This window comes from Penaeus chinensis, chromosome 10 (assembly GCF_019202785.1).
Source record: "Penaeus chinensis breed Huanghai No. 1 chromosome 10, ASM1920278v2, whole genome shotgun sequence".
NCBI lineage: Eukaryota > Metazoa > Arthropoda > Malacostraca > Decapoda > Penaeidae > Penaeus > Penaeus chinensis.
The window spans coordinates 13865325-13882824 of NC_061828.1; the positions used below are offsets into that span (position 1 = coordinate 13865325).

The following is a 17500-nucleotide window of genomic DNA, read 5'->3' on the forward strand; positions in this document are numbered from 1 at the left end:
ATCAATTTCCATTATAGTTATTATCATGTTATCTGATACTCCTTGTTATCTTCCCGTCGGATCTGTTGCTTTATCAACTTCGTTATTGTTTTATTATGATTTTTTTTTTAGTTACTTTTTTTTATTTTATTTATATATCTTTTTAGTACTATTTTTCTCAAATCTCACTAATGCCTTTATAAACTACAGTTTTTTTACCATATCATTATCTATCGATTAAGCAGTAAATTAATGATTCCTTCGATAATAGCTCCCCCCTCCGGTAGATGGCGTGCAGCGTGCGTTCGATTGCCTTAACTCAATTCTTATTTTTGCTGTTTTTTTTTTTTGTTTTTTTTCCTACATTTTCTTTAATAATTTCCAGCTTATCTATTCGTGTATATTTTGCATTATTGTTTACTCGATTAACACAATTATTATTTTAGATATTATCTTTTTTCCGTTAATAGCCTCTTATTCATCATATCTTTATCAATTTATCTATTCTTGTATCTTGAGCATCATTATTCAGTATCTTTATTACCTCGATCTAGGTGAACAGGTGACGTATTTTGATCTCATTATCTTTTCTTCATTTGTTATTACTGTTTTTGCTGTTTTCTGTTTTCATTTTGGGTCTTCTATTTTTATCATAAATTTTCTTTTTATTAATATTTTTTCCATATTCGTATCATAAATATCTTTTTTATTTTAGGTTATTCAGTAACTTAATATCTCACGTTTCTATTTTTTATCACATTATATATATTTTTTTCCTTTCATATTCGTATCATAAATGTTTCCCTCATTCTAGTAACTTATTTCCATGTGACGTTTCTGCCTCTCTTTTGATCATAACATCGCTTCCAATTATTCTTTTCTTTCATATCCAAAGGTCTTCCTTGTTTTAAATTGAACAGTGTATTTTAAATCATTCAGGAACTCGGTGACTCACGCGTTCCCTTCCCGCAGGTGGCGTGTACCAACTGGAAACGGGTAATGCTCATTCTCACAGGCAGAACGAACGAGACGTCGCCCTTGTCCATTCGCTCAGACAGCGTGCACAGGACGAATGTCTTCACTAAGCTTAGCCAGTTACAGGTAAGTGAGACGCGCTTTAGATCTGGTTGGATGGAGATGTTGTTGGGGGTGCAGGTGAAAGTACTGATACAGAGGCTGATATAGATACGCGCACGCACACGCACACGCACGCACGCACACGCACGCACGCACGCACGCACACGCACGCACGCACACCCACACCCACACCCATACCCACACCCATACCCACACCCACACCCATACCCATACCCATACCCATACCCATACCCATACCCATACCCATACCCATACCCATACCCCCACCCCCACACACATACCCCCCCCCCCACACACACACACACTTCAATGCCATGGCTCTGTGGGAGAAAGTGTGAGCCCAAAGAGGTTGAAGAGTCCGGCTGAGACTTAGGCTTCCCTTTAACCTTTTTATACACAGGGAGTAAAACCAAGTTATATTCAGCAGTCATTATACATACATACATACGTACGCACATACATACATACATACATACATACATACATACATACATACATACATACATACATACATACATACATACATACATACATACATACATACTTTACAAACATATAGTGTATTTATTCTTTTCTTTTGGCCTTTTCGTATTCGCACCTGCTGCGTCATTATTTTTTCGTCAGTTTTTTTCGTAAAGTAAAAAAAAAAAAAAAAAAAAAAAAAAAAAGTGTCCTTTGATATCATGACAGTAACTATTTTTTTCTTCTATCACATGTTTTTATTTCAACTTTTTTTTATCCTGTGTTCAAGACTTAATAAAAAAATGAGAACTCTGACTCAGTTGTTTATATATGTATTTTTTTTAAATATTTCTATACCTACGTATATAATCATCAAGCTATTAAATCTTACATATATATTAATCCTTGCTGTTGCACACCCTTCCAGCCCGACGCTATTCAACATCGCTTGCAGACCTACACTAAGTTCCTGTTTGTCCGACACCCGATAGAGCGTGTCTTGTCAGCTTTTAGGAATAAGTTCCAGAAAAATTATACCTCCTCAGCCTATTTCAAAAAGCGCTTTGGCGTCAAAATCATAAAGAAATACCGGCAGGGGATTGACCCAGCTCAAGTCCCTGTCACGGGCGATGGGGTCAAATTCCCCGAGTTCGTGTCGTATCTAATTGACACGAAGCGTAGTCAGCTTAATGAGCACTGGGCGACGGTGTCGGATATGTGCCATCCCTGTGCGGTCAGGTTAGTGCTTGTGGTCTTTATTCTCGTTTAGTTGAAATTGGTTTATCTTATTCATTTCATTCTTTATATTACACCAAAGTTATAGCAGATCGTATCAGTGCAAACGATCTTTGAGCATTCGATTTACAGTGTATCTCTTCAATAAATATCTTTATTCGCTGGTATCATATCCATGTTAGTTCATATGTCGTCTTTATTCACCGTCACCACACCTGCTAGCTTCCACATCAATTTCATTCACATGTTTGTTAGTTACCAAGTCACAAGTACCATACCGCTGTTAATTACCATGTCACGTTTATCCACAGATACCATACCTCTGCTTGTTCCCATATCACCTTTGTTTACCCTACCACTGTTAGTTTCCATATCATCTTTGTTTATAGGTACCATACCACAGGTAGTTCCTATGTCTCCTTTATTCTCAGGTACCATTCCAGCTTTATTCACAAGTACCATACCTCTATTAGTTCCAATAACACCTTTCCTTACAGGTACCAAACCACTGCCAGCCTCCAGGTCACCTTTATTTACTAGTACTATACCGCTGTTAGTTCCCATGGCACCTTCACTCTCAAGTACCACACAGCTGTCAGTTCCCATGACACCTTCACTCCCAAGTCCCATACAGCTGTCACTGACCATACCTTCTTCATCCACAGGTACCAGATCATAGGGAAGTACGAAACGCTTGCCGAGGACTCCGAGTACATCCTAAGAAAAGTAGGAGCGTCTCCGGATCTTCACTTTCCTGAAATAATTCCATCAAAGACGACGGCCATTGTCGAGTCCTATTTTGACATGCTTTCGGACGAGCAGCAGCGTAACCTTATTGAAATATATCGGGACGATTTTGAATTGTTTGGCTATCATCATAGGAACCTTATTTAGATCATCTATATATGTATACATGCTCTAAAGTAATACAATATTATGAGAAATCTTAACATGGCTTCATATAGTCATTATTTGAATAAAGATTCATATGTAAAGTCGATGCATATCATTACCTAAATCCCGTTTATAACCAGGCAAGCTAATAAAGAGGTAGATCCTTAATGATATTGTAGAATATATTAAAAATCCACACATATATTTGTTTGAAAGAAATCAATCTGGTGCGATTATTTTGAGAGAAATATATCGTATATTGATTTGAAAGAGTTATCTTCAGTTATCTTCATTTGCAAGAATTATATCAGGTATATTCATTTGCAAGAATTACGGAAGATGAATTTCATCTTTTGTGACTGGTGACTTTTTAGACCCTTTAAAAGGAATTTCCTAAATAAGTAAGGGTCTTTAACCAGTGATCGTATATATTTATATGCAAAGAAAGATCTAAAACAGATGTAATAATTACTACATCAGCCTCATATACATGTATATTAAATACATATTTATCCTCTCTCTGTGCAATTTCTTCAGTATTGCATTTTTTCAGTTGATATTGCAAACTTATACCGTTATCAGGGACATTTTTCAGTTGTTTCAAATATATGTATCATTTATCACTATTACTGAAACTGGTCAGTCTCCTTTGTTTGAATAAATATTTTTTATACTTACACATATAAGCAAAGGATTAAGCTTAGGGAATGAAGATTTGATGACATTTTGTTCATGTATTAAAATCTTTGTCGGTCTAGATAAAGACAATCACATTTTTAACATTTATTATAGTTCACATAGTTCTTCACTTTGCACGAAACGCAGTGGAATTAGAAACTTAATCTTAAACTTTAATCTTTCATTCTTTCATCTAAAGTTATGGTCATTTTCTGTTACGAAATACCAAGTAGTGAATAATACCCTTTTTCTTAAACGTTTTGTCTTAAGCTTATTACAAAATGAAGTTCCACCAAAAACAAGTGAAGGATAATAAGCGACATCAATGGCTTGGTTCTCTTTATTATACCAATATGAAAAAAATCTGCTTGAAAGAGAAATACAGTTGCTTATAAGCAAAGCATAAGGCTACATATGTTGTCCTCATATGGAAAGGCATACTTTATGTCTATATTACAGTTGAACGAATTCTTTTGTGCGTTAATTAGTCTAACCTAAGTCACCAGGAAGATAGCCATCCCTAATTCCATTTTTTTTTCCCGCGAAAATGGCGGGGAAATTCTGCGTTCAGAATTCCTGATCCAGTCAGAATGATGTGCTTGTTATTATTACGTTCTTTTCCATGATGGCGGGATTCATAGGTCGTCACTTACGTTACTTGAATATCTATTTTGATAAACCGAAAAAAAAAGTTGGGGGGGGGGAGAAGCAGCCACTTTTGGGTATACGAAAATCGGTCTTTACGAATGGAACAACAATTACAGGATTCCCCAGAAATGTATTCTGCTATAGTTTGAAGAGAACATGATCTGAAAAAAAAACAAGTAATTGACTATAAGAACCTATAAATATATAGACAAAACAAATAAACAAACAGAAGAGAGAAATAGAAATACGCACTAATTAAACAATAATTTATCACACAAGGAAGGGGAAACACTGCGGAAAAAAGTTGATAAAAGCACATGTCACCGAGATATACACTGCACAGGGTTAATTAATGCTGATTGTGGTTAAAACACCGAAGGGGCTTCACGTCACTATTGTGAAACCTAAGACACTGTATAACAATTTCCTCTATCATACATCATTTATCATTGAGTTGTAGGATGAGCACACATTATTATCACAGATGGTTCTTGATGAAGTGCAGTGTAGCAGTCACATTTACGATGTTTTGCAACCTGTCTCCCATGCGATATGTCTTCACCTGGGGCTCAGGAAGGGTGGATCCCCGACTCCTTACCTGGCAGATTACCTGGTTGATGGTGAGGTTACCTACAGACTTACCTTTCCTCTGTAGCCAGTAGGGTTTCGTTCACAGCGGGCACTAAACATCATGCCTCCGTCAGGAACAATGTACGAGTTTGAGCCAACAATTCATTATCAGTTTACATTACAGTTTACATACATTATTTTCTTTGTGCGTGTGGTTGTGTTTCCGTTTGTGTGTGTGTGTGTGTGTGTGTGTGTGTGTGTGTGTGTGTGTGTGTGTGTGTGTGTGTGTGTGTGTGTGTGTGTGTGTGCGCGCGCGCGCTCTCTCTCTATAAATGTGTATGCATTGCCTTAGTCAAGAGATAAGGCACCCATTACCTCTTGAACTGAATGATTAAGCTCACAATGTCTTCTTAGTCGACAGCCTTGGAGAGCCCATCTGAAGATCTGACTTAACACGTACAAGGATCTGCCACCTCTTCCTCTTCCTTCCCACTCAGCATGTCACTATCACTATGGAGGCGACAGCAGGGCGAACTGTCAGTGGGGATCATCCCACTGAGAAAGCCCTCACTTAAAAGAGCTGTTAAAACATGGGCCACTAGGTTTAACTATTGCCTGCGGAAGATAAGATGGATCTATTGTTTATGAACCATTGTATGGTGCTATTGCTTATGAGCTCTTGCATGGTAATATCGCTTATAGACTGTCGACGTCTTACACTATGGCTTAACAGTCGTAAATTGGAACTATTTAAAGATTATCTGAAACTACTGCTTAAAAATAATCATCTGACACTATGGCTTATAGAACATCTGGAATTACGTACTTAAAAAATTATCTGGAACTATAGCTTAAGTACATGACCTGGATCTAGTGTTCAGGGAACCTTACCTGGAACTATTTATTATCATAGGACCTTCGTTTGGAACTATTGGGCTTAATATCTGGAAATACGGCTGAAAGATCATCTGAATCTATAATTATGGAAGATCAACTAGAGCTGTAGGTTACAAAGGCAGATTCGGGAGCGTGTCAAAGTTGATGCAAACGGAACTTTATTGTGTGGAATGAAGTGTCTGTAGGACATTTTGTTCACTTCACAAACGAAATACATCTCTTTTTAAATACTATTTTTGTCGAAGGACTTTCAGACTCCCGAAGACTGCCTTGATCAACAGCTATATATTTTTAATAATACATTTTTTTTCTATCTTTACTCAAACAGCATTTACTTTTTAATGTGCTGGTGTTCTTATCAAACTTAAGCTTCAGCATTCTTAAACCTCAGCAGCTGGCACTCTTAAGAATTATCACCTGATGCTCCCACATTCGCCGGGGAATACGTACTATGTTCACTGGCAATCAGGTGATTCTTGGTTTGAATCCTATGTAACTGCATCAGGCTCAAGGAAAAAAAAGAACTGGCAACTCACCCTGTTCTCTCGAGTATTACGATTTGCCATGTCTGAAGTTTAACTCTCTTTTCTAATTGCAGTCAACTGATACTTCATTCTTTTGTTTACACTTATTTGGTATTCTGAAAACTCATACTGCATCGTTATTGCTTTACGCCACTTGATCCTTCTTTCTCAAAAGAGACTTGGCGAATCGGAGTACTTCGCAGTTCGTGTTCAGTTGCCAGTTGTTCCCTTCTCTGACTGGACGCTGTATAGGATACGATTCCCATGCATGGAAAAATCAAGGAAAATGGGAAAACCATAGACAGCTCGCACTCGCCTACAGCATCAGACAGCGCTCTGGAACGCGCAAATAACCTGAACACCCAGAGAGTATCCACAGCCACTCCCAAACAACTGCACTAAACTTTCGCATAAAGGAGCTGGGCCTGTTGCTCCGAGGCAGCAGAAACTAACTATTAATTAGAAGTATCGCTGTAGCCGCAAGTTGGTAGAGCATTCATTAGCCTCTATTTAAAATCCTTTCAGTTTGGGGCATCGGCTGCGGTATAACTGGAATCAACATTTATCAACCAAATCGCTGCATGGAGAAAACAATCTAAAATAGCGTGTAAGAGATATTAGTATAACCGTTGTTCATGAGCTTATATGTTCATGATGCTGACATTCAGCACTTTAAGTTCAAGTCATGCCGTTTTCTCTCTCGCTTTTTTCGCGAGGAGTGAGACAGTAGTGAGACAGTATCTTCTCAGTATCTGTCATCTGTATACAATTCTTACTGTATTGTCATAGGTTGAGAAGGGACATTGTTACAAAGATACAACACCGAGTGTATTTTTTCCCACATGAATATTTTTACAAGAAATTTATAGAACTTTCGCCACCTCATTAAGTCACGCAATTATCACAGATTACATCGACTGCACACAACCCTGCCTTCGTTCGTTATATCGTGAACATTCGATTAATGAAAAATATTATTTTCTTTATAAACATGTGATGAAAATGAATGAGGTTGGTAACTAGGTGAAGAGGTAAATGTGTGAACTGAGCTCACGCATACAGATGTACTAAGATCAAAACAGGTTTGTATTCTGTCGGAATTTTGTAATTACTACTACTGACTCTAACAGATGATCCTGGATGGATCGTCTGCTTAGGGAACTGATCTAACGACCAATTGGCGTAATTACTTGGCATTTGATTAAGATATGAACCTGTAATTACGATTTCCGGATTTTGTTTTTTTAATGGCAAACAAGAGTACAATGCACAATTTCCGTTCTTTTATGATTTTTCTGCAGTTTCACTTACGATATCATTTTTCACTTTACAGAATAAGGCATAGACCTAAACGAAGAGGATTCATTCCAAGGAAGCCTGTCTGGAATGGAACCAACATATAATCCTGTCTTCGAAACGTCTCTTCTTGGGCTTTCGTCCGCGGATCGTCACAAGAAAATAAACACATTATTGTAAATCACACACAAGTCTCTGGCAGCGGTAACACTTAACGCACTTCCATCGTCAATTATTGCTTTTATATGAAAGAGATAACAAACCAGAACTCCACGTGTGTGAATATTCTGCACCCGTATATGTCTTTTGTACCGCGTGTCGTCAAGGTTTCGAGCTTCTTCCCTTTTCATTCCCTTTCAATTTCGATAGAATGGTACCTGGCAGCGGAAGAGGCTGATGTCATCGTTGCCAAATGAGGATGTCAAAAATAATGACATAGGAAAAGAATAACTTCAGCATCTCCAAGAATAGTTGACACAGTTGCATGAAAATTTTCCTTGTGCATGATTTTTTTTCGTCACAACTTGGATCTCGTGACACTTTCCTTGCCATGAAAATATCGTATTATTTATCTTCCAAAAAATTATTTCTGGCTTCAACTAGGGTTTGGTCCGACTTCCATTATCTAAGCTTCCAGTTATATTGTAATTGAACATAATATTCCTAATGGGAACTAAACGTACAGTTTAAATTTCTAAACTAGTTGTTTAATGCCTTCAGCGGATGATAAGTAGTGTGTAGGAAATTCAGATTTCCGTTGCATTTCGTGTCCCTTGCAATTTTTAAGGCTGTGACATCTTGCAGAAATGTTGCACTAAAATCAACAACAACCTTTATCTTTCGTCAAATAGTGAATGCAGATATGCAATACTGTACCAAACGTATGGTCCTCTTTCAACACCAAGAAGTAGTAATGGCAATTTTCTGACGAAATGGAAGATATCAGCCATTACCTCGATTTCAAACATCACATACATGAATTTCTTTATAATTTCCATGCCTTGTCTCGTAGCTAATGTCAGATTTTCGATAAGGGGTTAACACTCGTAGGCTTGAGTTTGGGTATTAAATATCATTAACGAATAAGGTGAAGGAGAGATGCTGACGTCATTCGTGAAAACTATAAACTAAGCAGAGGAACTAAATTCCGATCTCTATCATGTATTGGCAAAACGGCGCTGCGATATCCTGGAAAATCATCCGTGTGTATGTAAATAGCTGTACAAAGAACTTAAATCAGCTTTCGCAACGCACTGCCTCTCTTCCGTGAATATAAGTTTACTTTTGAAAAAAGAGAAAGTTTCAAATGTCCAAAAGCACTAACTGCCATTTTCTTGAGTCACATAATCTTTCTCCTTCACATAATCGTATCCGAAGAGCTTAAAGTCGAGCCGGTAGGCGTCGTAGAGCTTCTTCCTGAGCGCGGGCGTGAGCGTGTTCATGTGAGACTCGACGAGCGCGGTTGTCTTCGACATGACCAGAGGCGGGAAGTGCAGCTTGGGCGGCGCCCCGATCTTCCTCAACACGTACTCGGCGTCCTCCTCCAGCGTCTCGTACTTGCCGATGATGTTGTACTTGATGAAGCACGGGTGGCACAGCTCCACGTAGGGCGCCCAGTGCTCGTTCATGCTCTGCGGGCTGTCGTGACGCTTCTCGATCAGGTACGACACGAACTCGGCGAAGGTGACGCCGTGGCCTGTCTTCGAGATGTTCTGCACGGCGTCGCCTTTGCGGAACTTCTTCAGGATCTTGACGCCGTACCTGCGCTTGAAGTCTGCCGCCGACGTGGAGTTGATGACCAGCTTGTTCCGGTAGGCGGAGACGAGGCGCTCCACGGGGTGGCGCACGAACAGGAACTTGGTGTACGTTCGGAGTTTGTGATGGAGCAGCGAGCTCTGAAAGTCGAATCGGAAACCAGTGTAATGTATAGAAGGGTGTAATTAAGGTAGCAGCTACTTCGATGGTAAACAAAGAAAACCGAAACATTTTACCGTGATATAAATTAAATGACGAGTAGCCAAGGAGACTGAAGGAATTAATGCGTACACATTCAGATGATTAAATGAATAAAATACCACTACCTCAAATCTTCTTCAGGCACACAAATGCTATTGTAAGCCTTTAGTTATTTTTATTTACATAACGAGCAATCTGAAACAGTTATTAACAAATTAGCCCAAACCACACAATAACAGCATCTCTTTTTCTGCTACATTTCATAAATCTAATCTCTTTTAAAACTGAATAGGAGAGAACAATGCATTTGAATCTCGGCTTTACGGAAGAAGGTTTGCATGTATATTCTTTATTCCCTATAATTTCTGGTGCCTGTTTTGATTCAAAAGAGAAAAAAAAGGAGCCTTGCCATTTCTGTTTTACTGAATGCCGACGGAACAGAACCACTTTCTAAAACATCTTTTACCCAGAAAGTCAAAAAAAGGGGGAAAAAGAAAAATTAACTGTCCCTCTCTTTTTACCAGTTATCATGCATTATTTTAACTCTCTGAACGTGACACAAAAGCTCATGAAAGTTCCTCATCTATCCATTTATCATCTCCAGTCTCCACCTATCCCTCTCAACCTTTGAACTTAAATACAAACTGAACCTTGACTTCCCTCATCCCTATCCCCTTATCCCCTATCCCCTATCCACTCATCCCCTATCCCCTTATCCCCTCATCCCCTATCCCCTTATCCCCTATCCCCTTATCCTCTATCTTCTATCCCCATATCCCCTTATCCCCTATCCCCTCATCCCCTATCCCCCATCCCCTATCCCCTCATCCCCTATCCCCTCATCCCCTATCCCCTCATCCCCTATCCCCCATCCCCTATCCCTTATCCCCTATCCCCTCATCCCCTTACCCCCAATCCCCTTATCCCCTATCCCCTCATCCCCTATCCCCTCATTCCCTAGTCCCTATCCCCTATCCCCTTATCCCCTCATCCCCTATCCCCTTATCCCCTATCCCCTCATCCCCTATCCCCCATCCCCTATCCCCTATCCCTTATCCCCTATCCCCTCATCCCCTCACCCCCTATCCCCTCATTCCCTATCCCCTCACCCCCTATCCCCTTATCCCCTATCCCCTTATCCCCTATCCCCTTATCCCCTATCCCCTTATCCCCTATCCCCTTACCCCCTATCCCCTTATCCCCTTTATCCCCTTACCCCCTATCCCCTTATCCTCTATCTTCTATCCCCATATCCCCTTATCCCCTTTCCACTTATCCCCTATCCCCGTATCCTCTATCCCCTTATCCCCTCATCCCCTATCCCTTTATCCCCTTACCCCCTATCCCCTTATCCCCTATCCCCGTATCCTCTATCCCCTTATCCTCTCATCCCAATCCCTTTATCCCCTATCCCATCACCCCCCATCCCCTATCCCCTCACCCCCTATCCCCTTATCCCCTATCCCTTTATCCCCTTATCCCCTATCCCCTTATCCCCTACCCCCCATCCCCTATCCCCTATCCCCTATCCCCATATCCCCTCATCCCCTATCCCCTCATTCCCTAGTCCCTATCCCCTAGTCCCTATCCCCTATCCCCTTATCCCCTCATCCCCTACCCCCCATCCCCTATCCCCTCACCCCCTATCCCCTCATCCCCTATCCCCTTATCCCCTATCCCCTCATTCCCTAGTCCCTATCCCCTAGTCCCTATCCCCTATCCCCTTATCCCCTCATCCCCTTATCCCCTTATCCCCTTATCCCTTCATCCCCTATCCCCTTATCCCTATCCCCTACCCCTTATCCCCTCATCCCCTTATCCCTTCATCCCCTACCCCCCATCCCCTATCCCCTATCCCCTCACCCCCTATCCCCTCATCCCCTATCCCCTTATCCCCTCACCCCCTATCCCCTCACCCCCTATCCCCTCATCCCCTATCCACTGACCGTCATTCGCGAGGAGGAGAGTCTGGGCAGAACCCCCTCGACGTGCGGGACGTACGAGCGGATGGCGAGCGGATCGGTCTTGTTCGTTCTTCCGGAGAGAATCATCATCATCCGCTTCCAGTTCGTGCATGCAACCTGCAGGGGTGGGAGAGGGGGTTATTGCACGCAGGATGAAAGATCGCTGAGTGGGTTTCGTTTTTTTTTTTTTTTTTTTTTTTTTTTTTTTTTTGTTATTATTATTATTATTATTATCGTTGTTATTATTATTATCATTATTATTATTATTGTCATTATTATTATTATTATAATTATTATTGTTATTATCATTATTATTATCATTATTATTATTATTATTATTATTATCATTATTATTATTATTACTATTATTATTATTATTATTGCTATAATTATTATTATTATTATCATTGTTGTTTTGTTGTTGTTGTTTTTGTTGTTGTTGTTGTTGTTCTTAATCCTTATCATTATTTTTATTATCATTATCATTATTGTCATTATCATTATCATTGTTTTTATCATCATTATCATTATCGTCATCATTAACAGTAATATTACTACTGATGTTGTTACTATTACTCTTACTACTATCAGTTATTACTTCACCCTCTTCCTTCTACCCTTCACCCCCCCCCCCCTTTTCCCTTTCCCACTCTGCCACTTCCTTTCACTCTCAGTTCTTCCTTAAATTCACTCCTATCCCCTTATCCCCTATCCCCTTATCCCCTATCCCCTTATCCCCTACCCCCTCATCCCCTATCCCCTTATCCCCCATCCCTATATCTCTTCATCCCCTACCCCCCCCACCCATTTTCCCCCTTCCTTCGTTTCCTTATATCCTTCCCTCCCTTTCCCAATTTCCCATCCCCTTAGCCTCCTCTCCCTTCCTCTTCACTTTCCCCTTAACCGTCCCCTTTTCCTCTTGAAGTTCCCTTCGTTTCCCCTTTTCCATCACCCTTTTCCCTTTCAGTCTCTTCCCTTCTCTTTTTCCCTCCTTCCTTCCTTCTTCCTTCCTTTTCCCTTCCCTCCTTCCTTCTTTCTCCTTCCTTTTCCCTTCCCTCCTTCCTTCCTTCTCCTTCCTTTTCCCTTCCCTCCTTCCTTCCTTCTTCCTTCCTTTTCCCTTCCCTCCTTCCTTCTTTCTCCTTCCTTTTCCCTTCCCTCCTTCCTTCCGTCTTAACCTTCCCCTTCCCTCCTACCTTCCGTCTTAACCTTCCCCTTCGGACATAAGCTTTCCTCATGTTAATGTTACATCACACTCAAATTCAACCTACTATTATCTAGGTGTACGAGAATATCAAAGAAGATTAACATAATTACCCAACCAAAGTCTATCTTGAACTTTAACAAAGGGCAATTCAGCGTTACCCCCCCCCCACCCCCCTCCAACAAAAAAGAAGGAAAGACAGAAATTAGAAACAAAAGCGACAGAGAAAAGAACAGTTATCGGTTCAAAAACTATAAATTAATTTAGATATGGAAGACCAGAAATAAGAAATCAAAAGATATATATACTATAGAAGACCACACGGATAAAAAAAAAAGATAGTCCTCGACGCAGAGACTTCAAATAAATGTACATATAAGGAAGGCCGTAAATGGAAAAGCAATACAGAATACATACCGATAAAAAAAGGAAGAAAAGGAATAACTACGTTAAGGAAGATGAGGAAGTTAAGGAAGATAAGGAATAAGGAAGTTAAGGAAGATAAGGAATAAGGAAGCTAAGGAAGATAAGGAATAAGGAAGCTAAGGAAGATAAGGAAAAAGGAAGCTACGGAAGATAAGGAATAAGGAAGTTAAGGAAGATAAGGAATAAGGAAGTTAAGGAAGATAAGGAATAAGGAAGCTAAGGAAGATAAGGAAAAAGGAAGCTACGGAAGATAAGGAATAAGGAAGTTAAGGAAGATAAGGAATAAGGAAGTTAAGGAAGATAAGGAATAAGGAAGTTAAGGAAGATAAGGAATAAGGAAGCTAAGGAAGATAAGGAAAAAGGAAGCTACGGAAGATAAGGAATAAGGAAGTTAAGGAAGATAAGGAATAAGGAAGCTAAGGCAGATAAGGAATAAGGAAGTTAAGGAAGATAAGGAATAAGGAAGCTAAGGAAGATAAGGAATAAGGAAGTTAAGGAAGATAAGGAATAAGGAAGCTAAGGAAGATAAGGAAAAAGGAAGCTACGGAAGATAAGGAATAAGGAAGTTAGTGAAGATAAGGAATAAGGAAGTTAAGGAAGATAAGGAATAAGGAAGTTAAGGAAGATAAGGAATAAGGAAGCTAAGGAAGATAAGGAATAAGGAAGTTAAGGAAGATAAGGAATAAGGAAGCTAAGGAAGATAAGGAAAAAGGAAGCTACGGAAGATAAGGAATAAGGAAGTTAGTGAAGATAAGGAATAAGGAAGTTAAGGAAGATAAGGAATAAGGAAGTTAGTGAAGATAAGGAATAAGGAAGTTAAGGAAGATAAGGAAAAAGGAAGCTACGGAAGATAAGGAATAAGGAAGTTAAGGAAGATAAGGAATAAGGAAGCTAAGGAAGATAAGGAATAAGGAAGCTACGGAAGATAAGGAATAAGGAAGCTAAGGAAGATAAGGAATAAGGAAGTTAGTGAAGATAAGGAATAAGGAAGTTAAGGAAGATAAGGAATAAGGAAGTTAAGGAAGATAAGGAAAAAGGAAGCTACGGAAGATAAGGAATAAGGAAGTTAAGTCAGATAAAGAATAAGGAAGTTAAGGAAGATAAGGAATAAGGAAGATAAGGAATAAGGAAGCTACGGAAGATAAGGAATAAGGAAGCTAAGGAAGATAAGGAAAAAGGAAGTTAAGGAAGATAAGGAATAAGGAAGCTAAGGAAGATAAGGAATAAGGAAGCTAAGGAAGATAAGGAATAAGGAAGCTAAGGAAGATAAGGAATAAGGAAGTTAAGGAAGATAAGGAATAAGGAAGCTAAGGAAGATAAGGAATAAGGAAGTTAAGGAAGATAAGGAATAAGGAAGCTAAGGAAGATAAGGAATAAGGAAGCTAAGGAAGATAAGGAATAAGGAAGCTAAGGAAGATAAGGAATAAGGAAGCTAAGGAAGATAAGGAATAAGGAAGCTAAGGAAGATAAGGAATAAGGAAGCTAAGGAAGATAAGGAATAAGGAAGCTAAGGAAGATAAGGAATAAGGAAGCTAAGGAAGATAAGGAATAAGGAAGCTAAGGAAGATAAGGAATAAGGAAGCTAAGGAAGATAAGGAATAAGGAAGCTAAGGAAGATAAGGAATAAGGAAGCTAAGGAAGATAAGGAATAAGGAAGCTAAGGAAGATAAGGAATAAGGAAGCTAAGGAAGATAAGGAATAAGGAAGGTAAGGAAGATAAGGAATAAGGAAGCTAAGGAAGATAAGGAATAAGGAAGCTAAGGAAGATAAGGAATAAGGAAGTTAAGGAAGATAAGGAATAAGGAAGCTAAGGAAGATAAGGAATAAGGAAGCTAAGGAAGATAAGGAATAAGGAAGCTACGGAAGATAAGGAATAAGGAAGCTAAGGAAGATAAGGAATAAGGAAGCTAAGGAAGATAAGGAATAAGGAAGCTAAGGAAGATAAGGAATAAGGAAGCTAAGGAAGATAAGGAATAAGGAAGCTAAGGAAGATAAGGAATAAGGAAGGTAAGGAATAAGGAAGCTAAGGAAGATAAGGAATAAGGAAGCTACGGAAGATAAGGAATAAGGAAGCTAAGGATTAAGGAAGTTAAGGAAGATAAGGAATAAGGAAGCTACGGAAGATAAGAAATAAGGAAGGTAAGGAAGATAAGGAATAAGGAAGCTAAGGAAGATAAGGAATAAGGAAGCTAAGGAAGATAAGGAATAAGGAAGCTAAGGAAGATAAGAAGTAAGATAAGGAATAAGAAGTAAGGATAGATAAGGAGATAAGGAATAAGGAAGTAAAGGAAGATAATGAATAAGGAAGATAAGGAATAAGGAAGGTAAGGAAGATAAGGAATAAGGAAGCTAAGGAAGATAAGGAATAAGGAAGCTACGGAAGATAAGGAATAAGGAAGCTAAGGAATAAGGAAGTTAAAGAAGATAAGGAAAAAGGAAGCTACGGAAGATAAGGAATAAGGAAGTTAAGGAAGATAAGGAATAAGGAAGCTAAGGAAGATAAGGAATAAGGAAGCTACGGAAGATAAGGAATAAGGAAGTTAAGGAAGATAAGGAATAAGGAAGCTAAGGAAGATAAGGAATAAGGAAGTTAAGGAAGATAAGGAATAAGGAAGTTAAGGAAGATAAGGAATAAGGAAGCTAAGGAAGATAAGGAATAAGGAAGTTAAGGAAGATAAGGAATAAGGAAGTTAAGGAAGATAAGGAATAAGGAAGCTAAGGAAGATAAGGAATAAGGAAGTTAAGGAAGATAAGGAATAAGGAAGTTAAGGAAGATAAGGAATAAGGAAGTTAAGGAAGATAAGGAAAAAGGAAGCTACGGAAGATAAGGAATAAGGAAGTTAAGGAAGATAAGGAATAAGGAAGTTAAGGAAGATAAGGAATAAGGAAGCTAAGGAAGATAAGGAATAAGGAAGCTAAGGAAGATAAGGAATAAGGAAGGTAAGGAAGATAAGGCAGGCTAGACTTGAAAGGGGATACAGAAGACTACAAACAATAATTTAAACAGAAAAAAAGAGAATTATAGACGCAGAAACCTAAAATCAATGTTTTTATGGAAAGCCAGAAATGAAAAAAAAAAAAAAAAAAAAAAAAAAAAAAAAAACAGTTATCGACTCTGCAATGTAGATAAAGACGGCGAGAAAAAAAAGATTACAAGCAATGAGAAAAAGAAAGAAACTTAAATTCAACGGAGATATAGAAGGCCAGAAAAAATGGAAAGAAATACAGAAGAAACACAAGTAAGAAGAAAGGAGAAAAAAAAAAAAAAAAAACGGTCATCGCCACAGAAACCTAAAATCATTGTAGATATAGAAGGCCAGAAATAAGAAAAAAAGAGGAAATACAGAACACTACAAATATTAAGAAAGAAAAAAAGACACAAAAATTAAAACTTATTGTTGATATAGAAGATCAGAAATAAGAAAAAGATGAACTACAGACAACTAAACATAATAAGAAAGAAAAAAGACAGATATCGACGCAGAAACCTAAATCAATATAGATCTTTGGCAGAAACACGAACGGCGCGCACTGTGACCTTCAGCGAACGCACGAGACTGTGATCTTCGTTTTTAAACAGACATAGGGTTAGAATAATCCCTTTCTTCAGTTATAATCGAATACTGATGCTCTTTTGTTTTGGCTATTTCGGTGGAAAAGGCTTAGGACTATAGACTGTGACCTATGAACTTGTTTATAACCATTTGTTAATAATCATTTCAAGAATTAGCCAGTTTGTTCTTCAATACCTGCATTGCGATGGAGCTTATGGCAAATTTAGCCTAAATGTGGGTACCGCATGAAGTGACTAAGGTTTTATGTAAATGGAAATGTAGTTTACAATGCTATTATGTGATATTGTAAGCAAGATAATATCTCACATGTGATTATCCAGCTAATGCAGTATTTTCTCTCCTGACGCAGAACCATCACCAAGGGGAAAAAAAACATATATTACCACTGTTCTTGATTAAAATAAATATATAAATAAGTCAGTAAATAATCAAGTAAAAAAAAAAAAAAAAAAAAATAGCTACAAATCATGACAAAGAAGCATACTACCTTTGCCCCAATCGCGTGAGACCCCCCCCCCCCCCACCTCCCCCTCCACACCCATTACCCATCCCTTTCTCATTACCCTCTAAATAAGATCAAAATTGATTAACAATAAT

The 17500-nt window shown here is 38.8% G+C and overlaps 2 protein-coding genes across 8 annotated transcripts in view; one reads left to right on the top strand and one right to left on the bottom strand.

Moving 5' to 3' along the window:
• The window catches only part of LOC125029785 (carbohydrate sulfotransferase 11-like), a 25621-nt gene extending 22352 nt beyond the window's left edge, over nucleotides 1-3269 (top strand). For all 4 annotated transcript variants that reach the window (XM_047619933.1, XM_047619930.1, XM_047619932.1 and 1 more), the window contains exons 4-6: nucleotides 952-1080; nucleotides 1967-2277; nucleotides 2940-3269. In XM_047619933.1, the coding sequence (XP_047475889.1) occupies nucleotides 952-1080; nucleotides 1967-2277; nucleotides 2940-3168 (669 nt within the window). In that variant the 3' untranslated portion in view covers nucleotides 3169-3269. The remainder of the gene's footprint in view (nucleotides 1-951; nucleotides 1081-1966; nucleotides 2278-2939) is intronic.
• A 3490-nt stretch (nucleotides 3270-6759) lies between these two features.
• LOC125029786 (carbohydrate sulfotransferase 11-like) overlaps nucleotides 6760-17500 on the bottom strand; it is a 41004-nt gene continuing 30263 nt past the window's right edge. For all 4 annotated transcript variants that reach the window (XM_047619935.1, XM_047619938.1, XM_047619936.1 and 1 more), the window contains exons 4-5: nucleotides 11684-11822; nucleotides 6760-9676 (exon numbers count right to left, since the gene is read on the bottom strand). In XM_047619935.1, coding sequence (XP_047475891.1) covers nucleotides 9101-9676; nucleotides 11684-11822 — 715 coding nt within the window. In that variant the 3' untranslated portion in view covers nucleotides 6760-9100. The remainder of the gene's footprint in view (nucleotides 9677-11683; nucleotides 11823-17500) is intronic.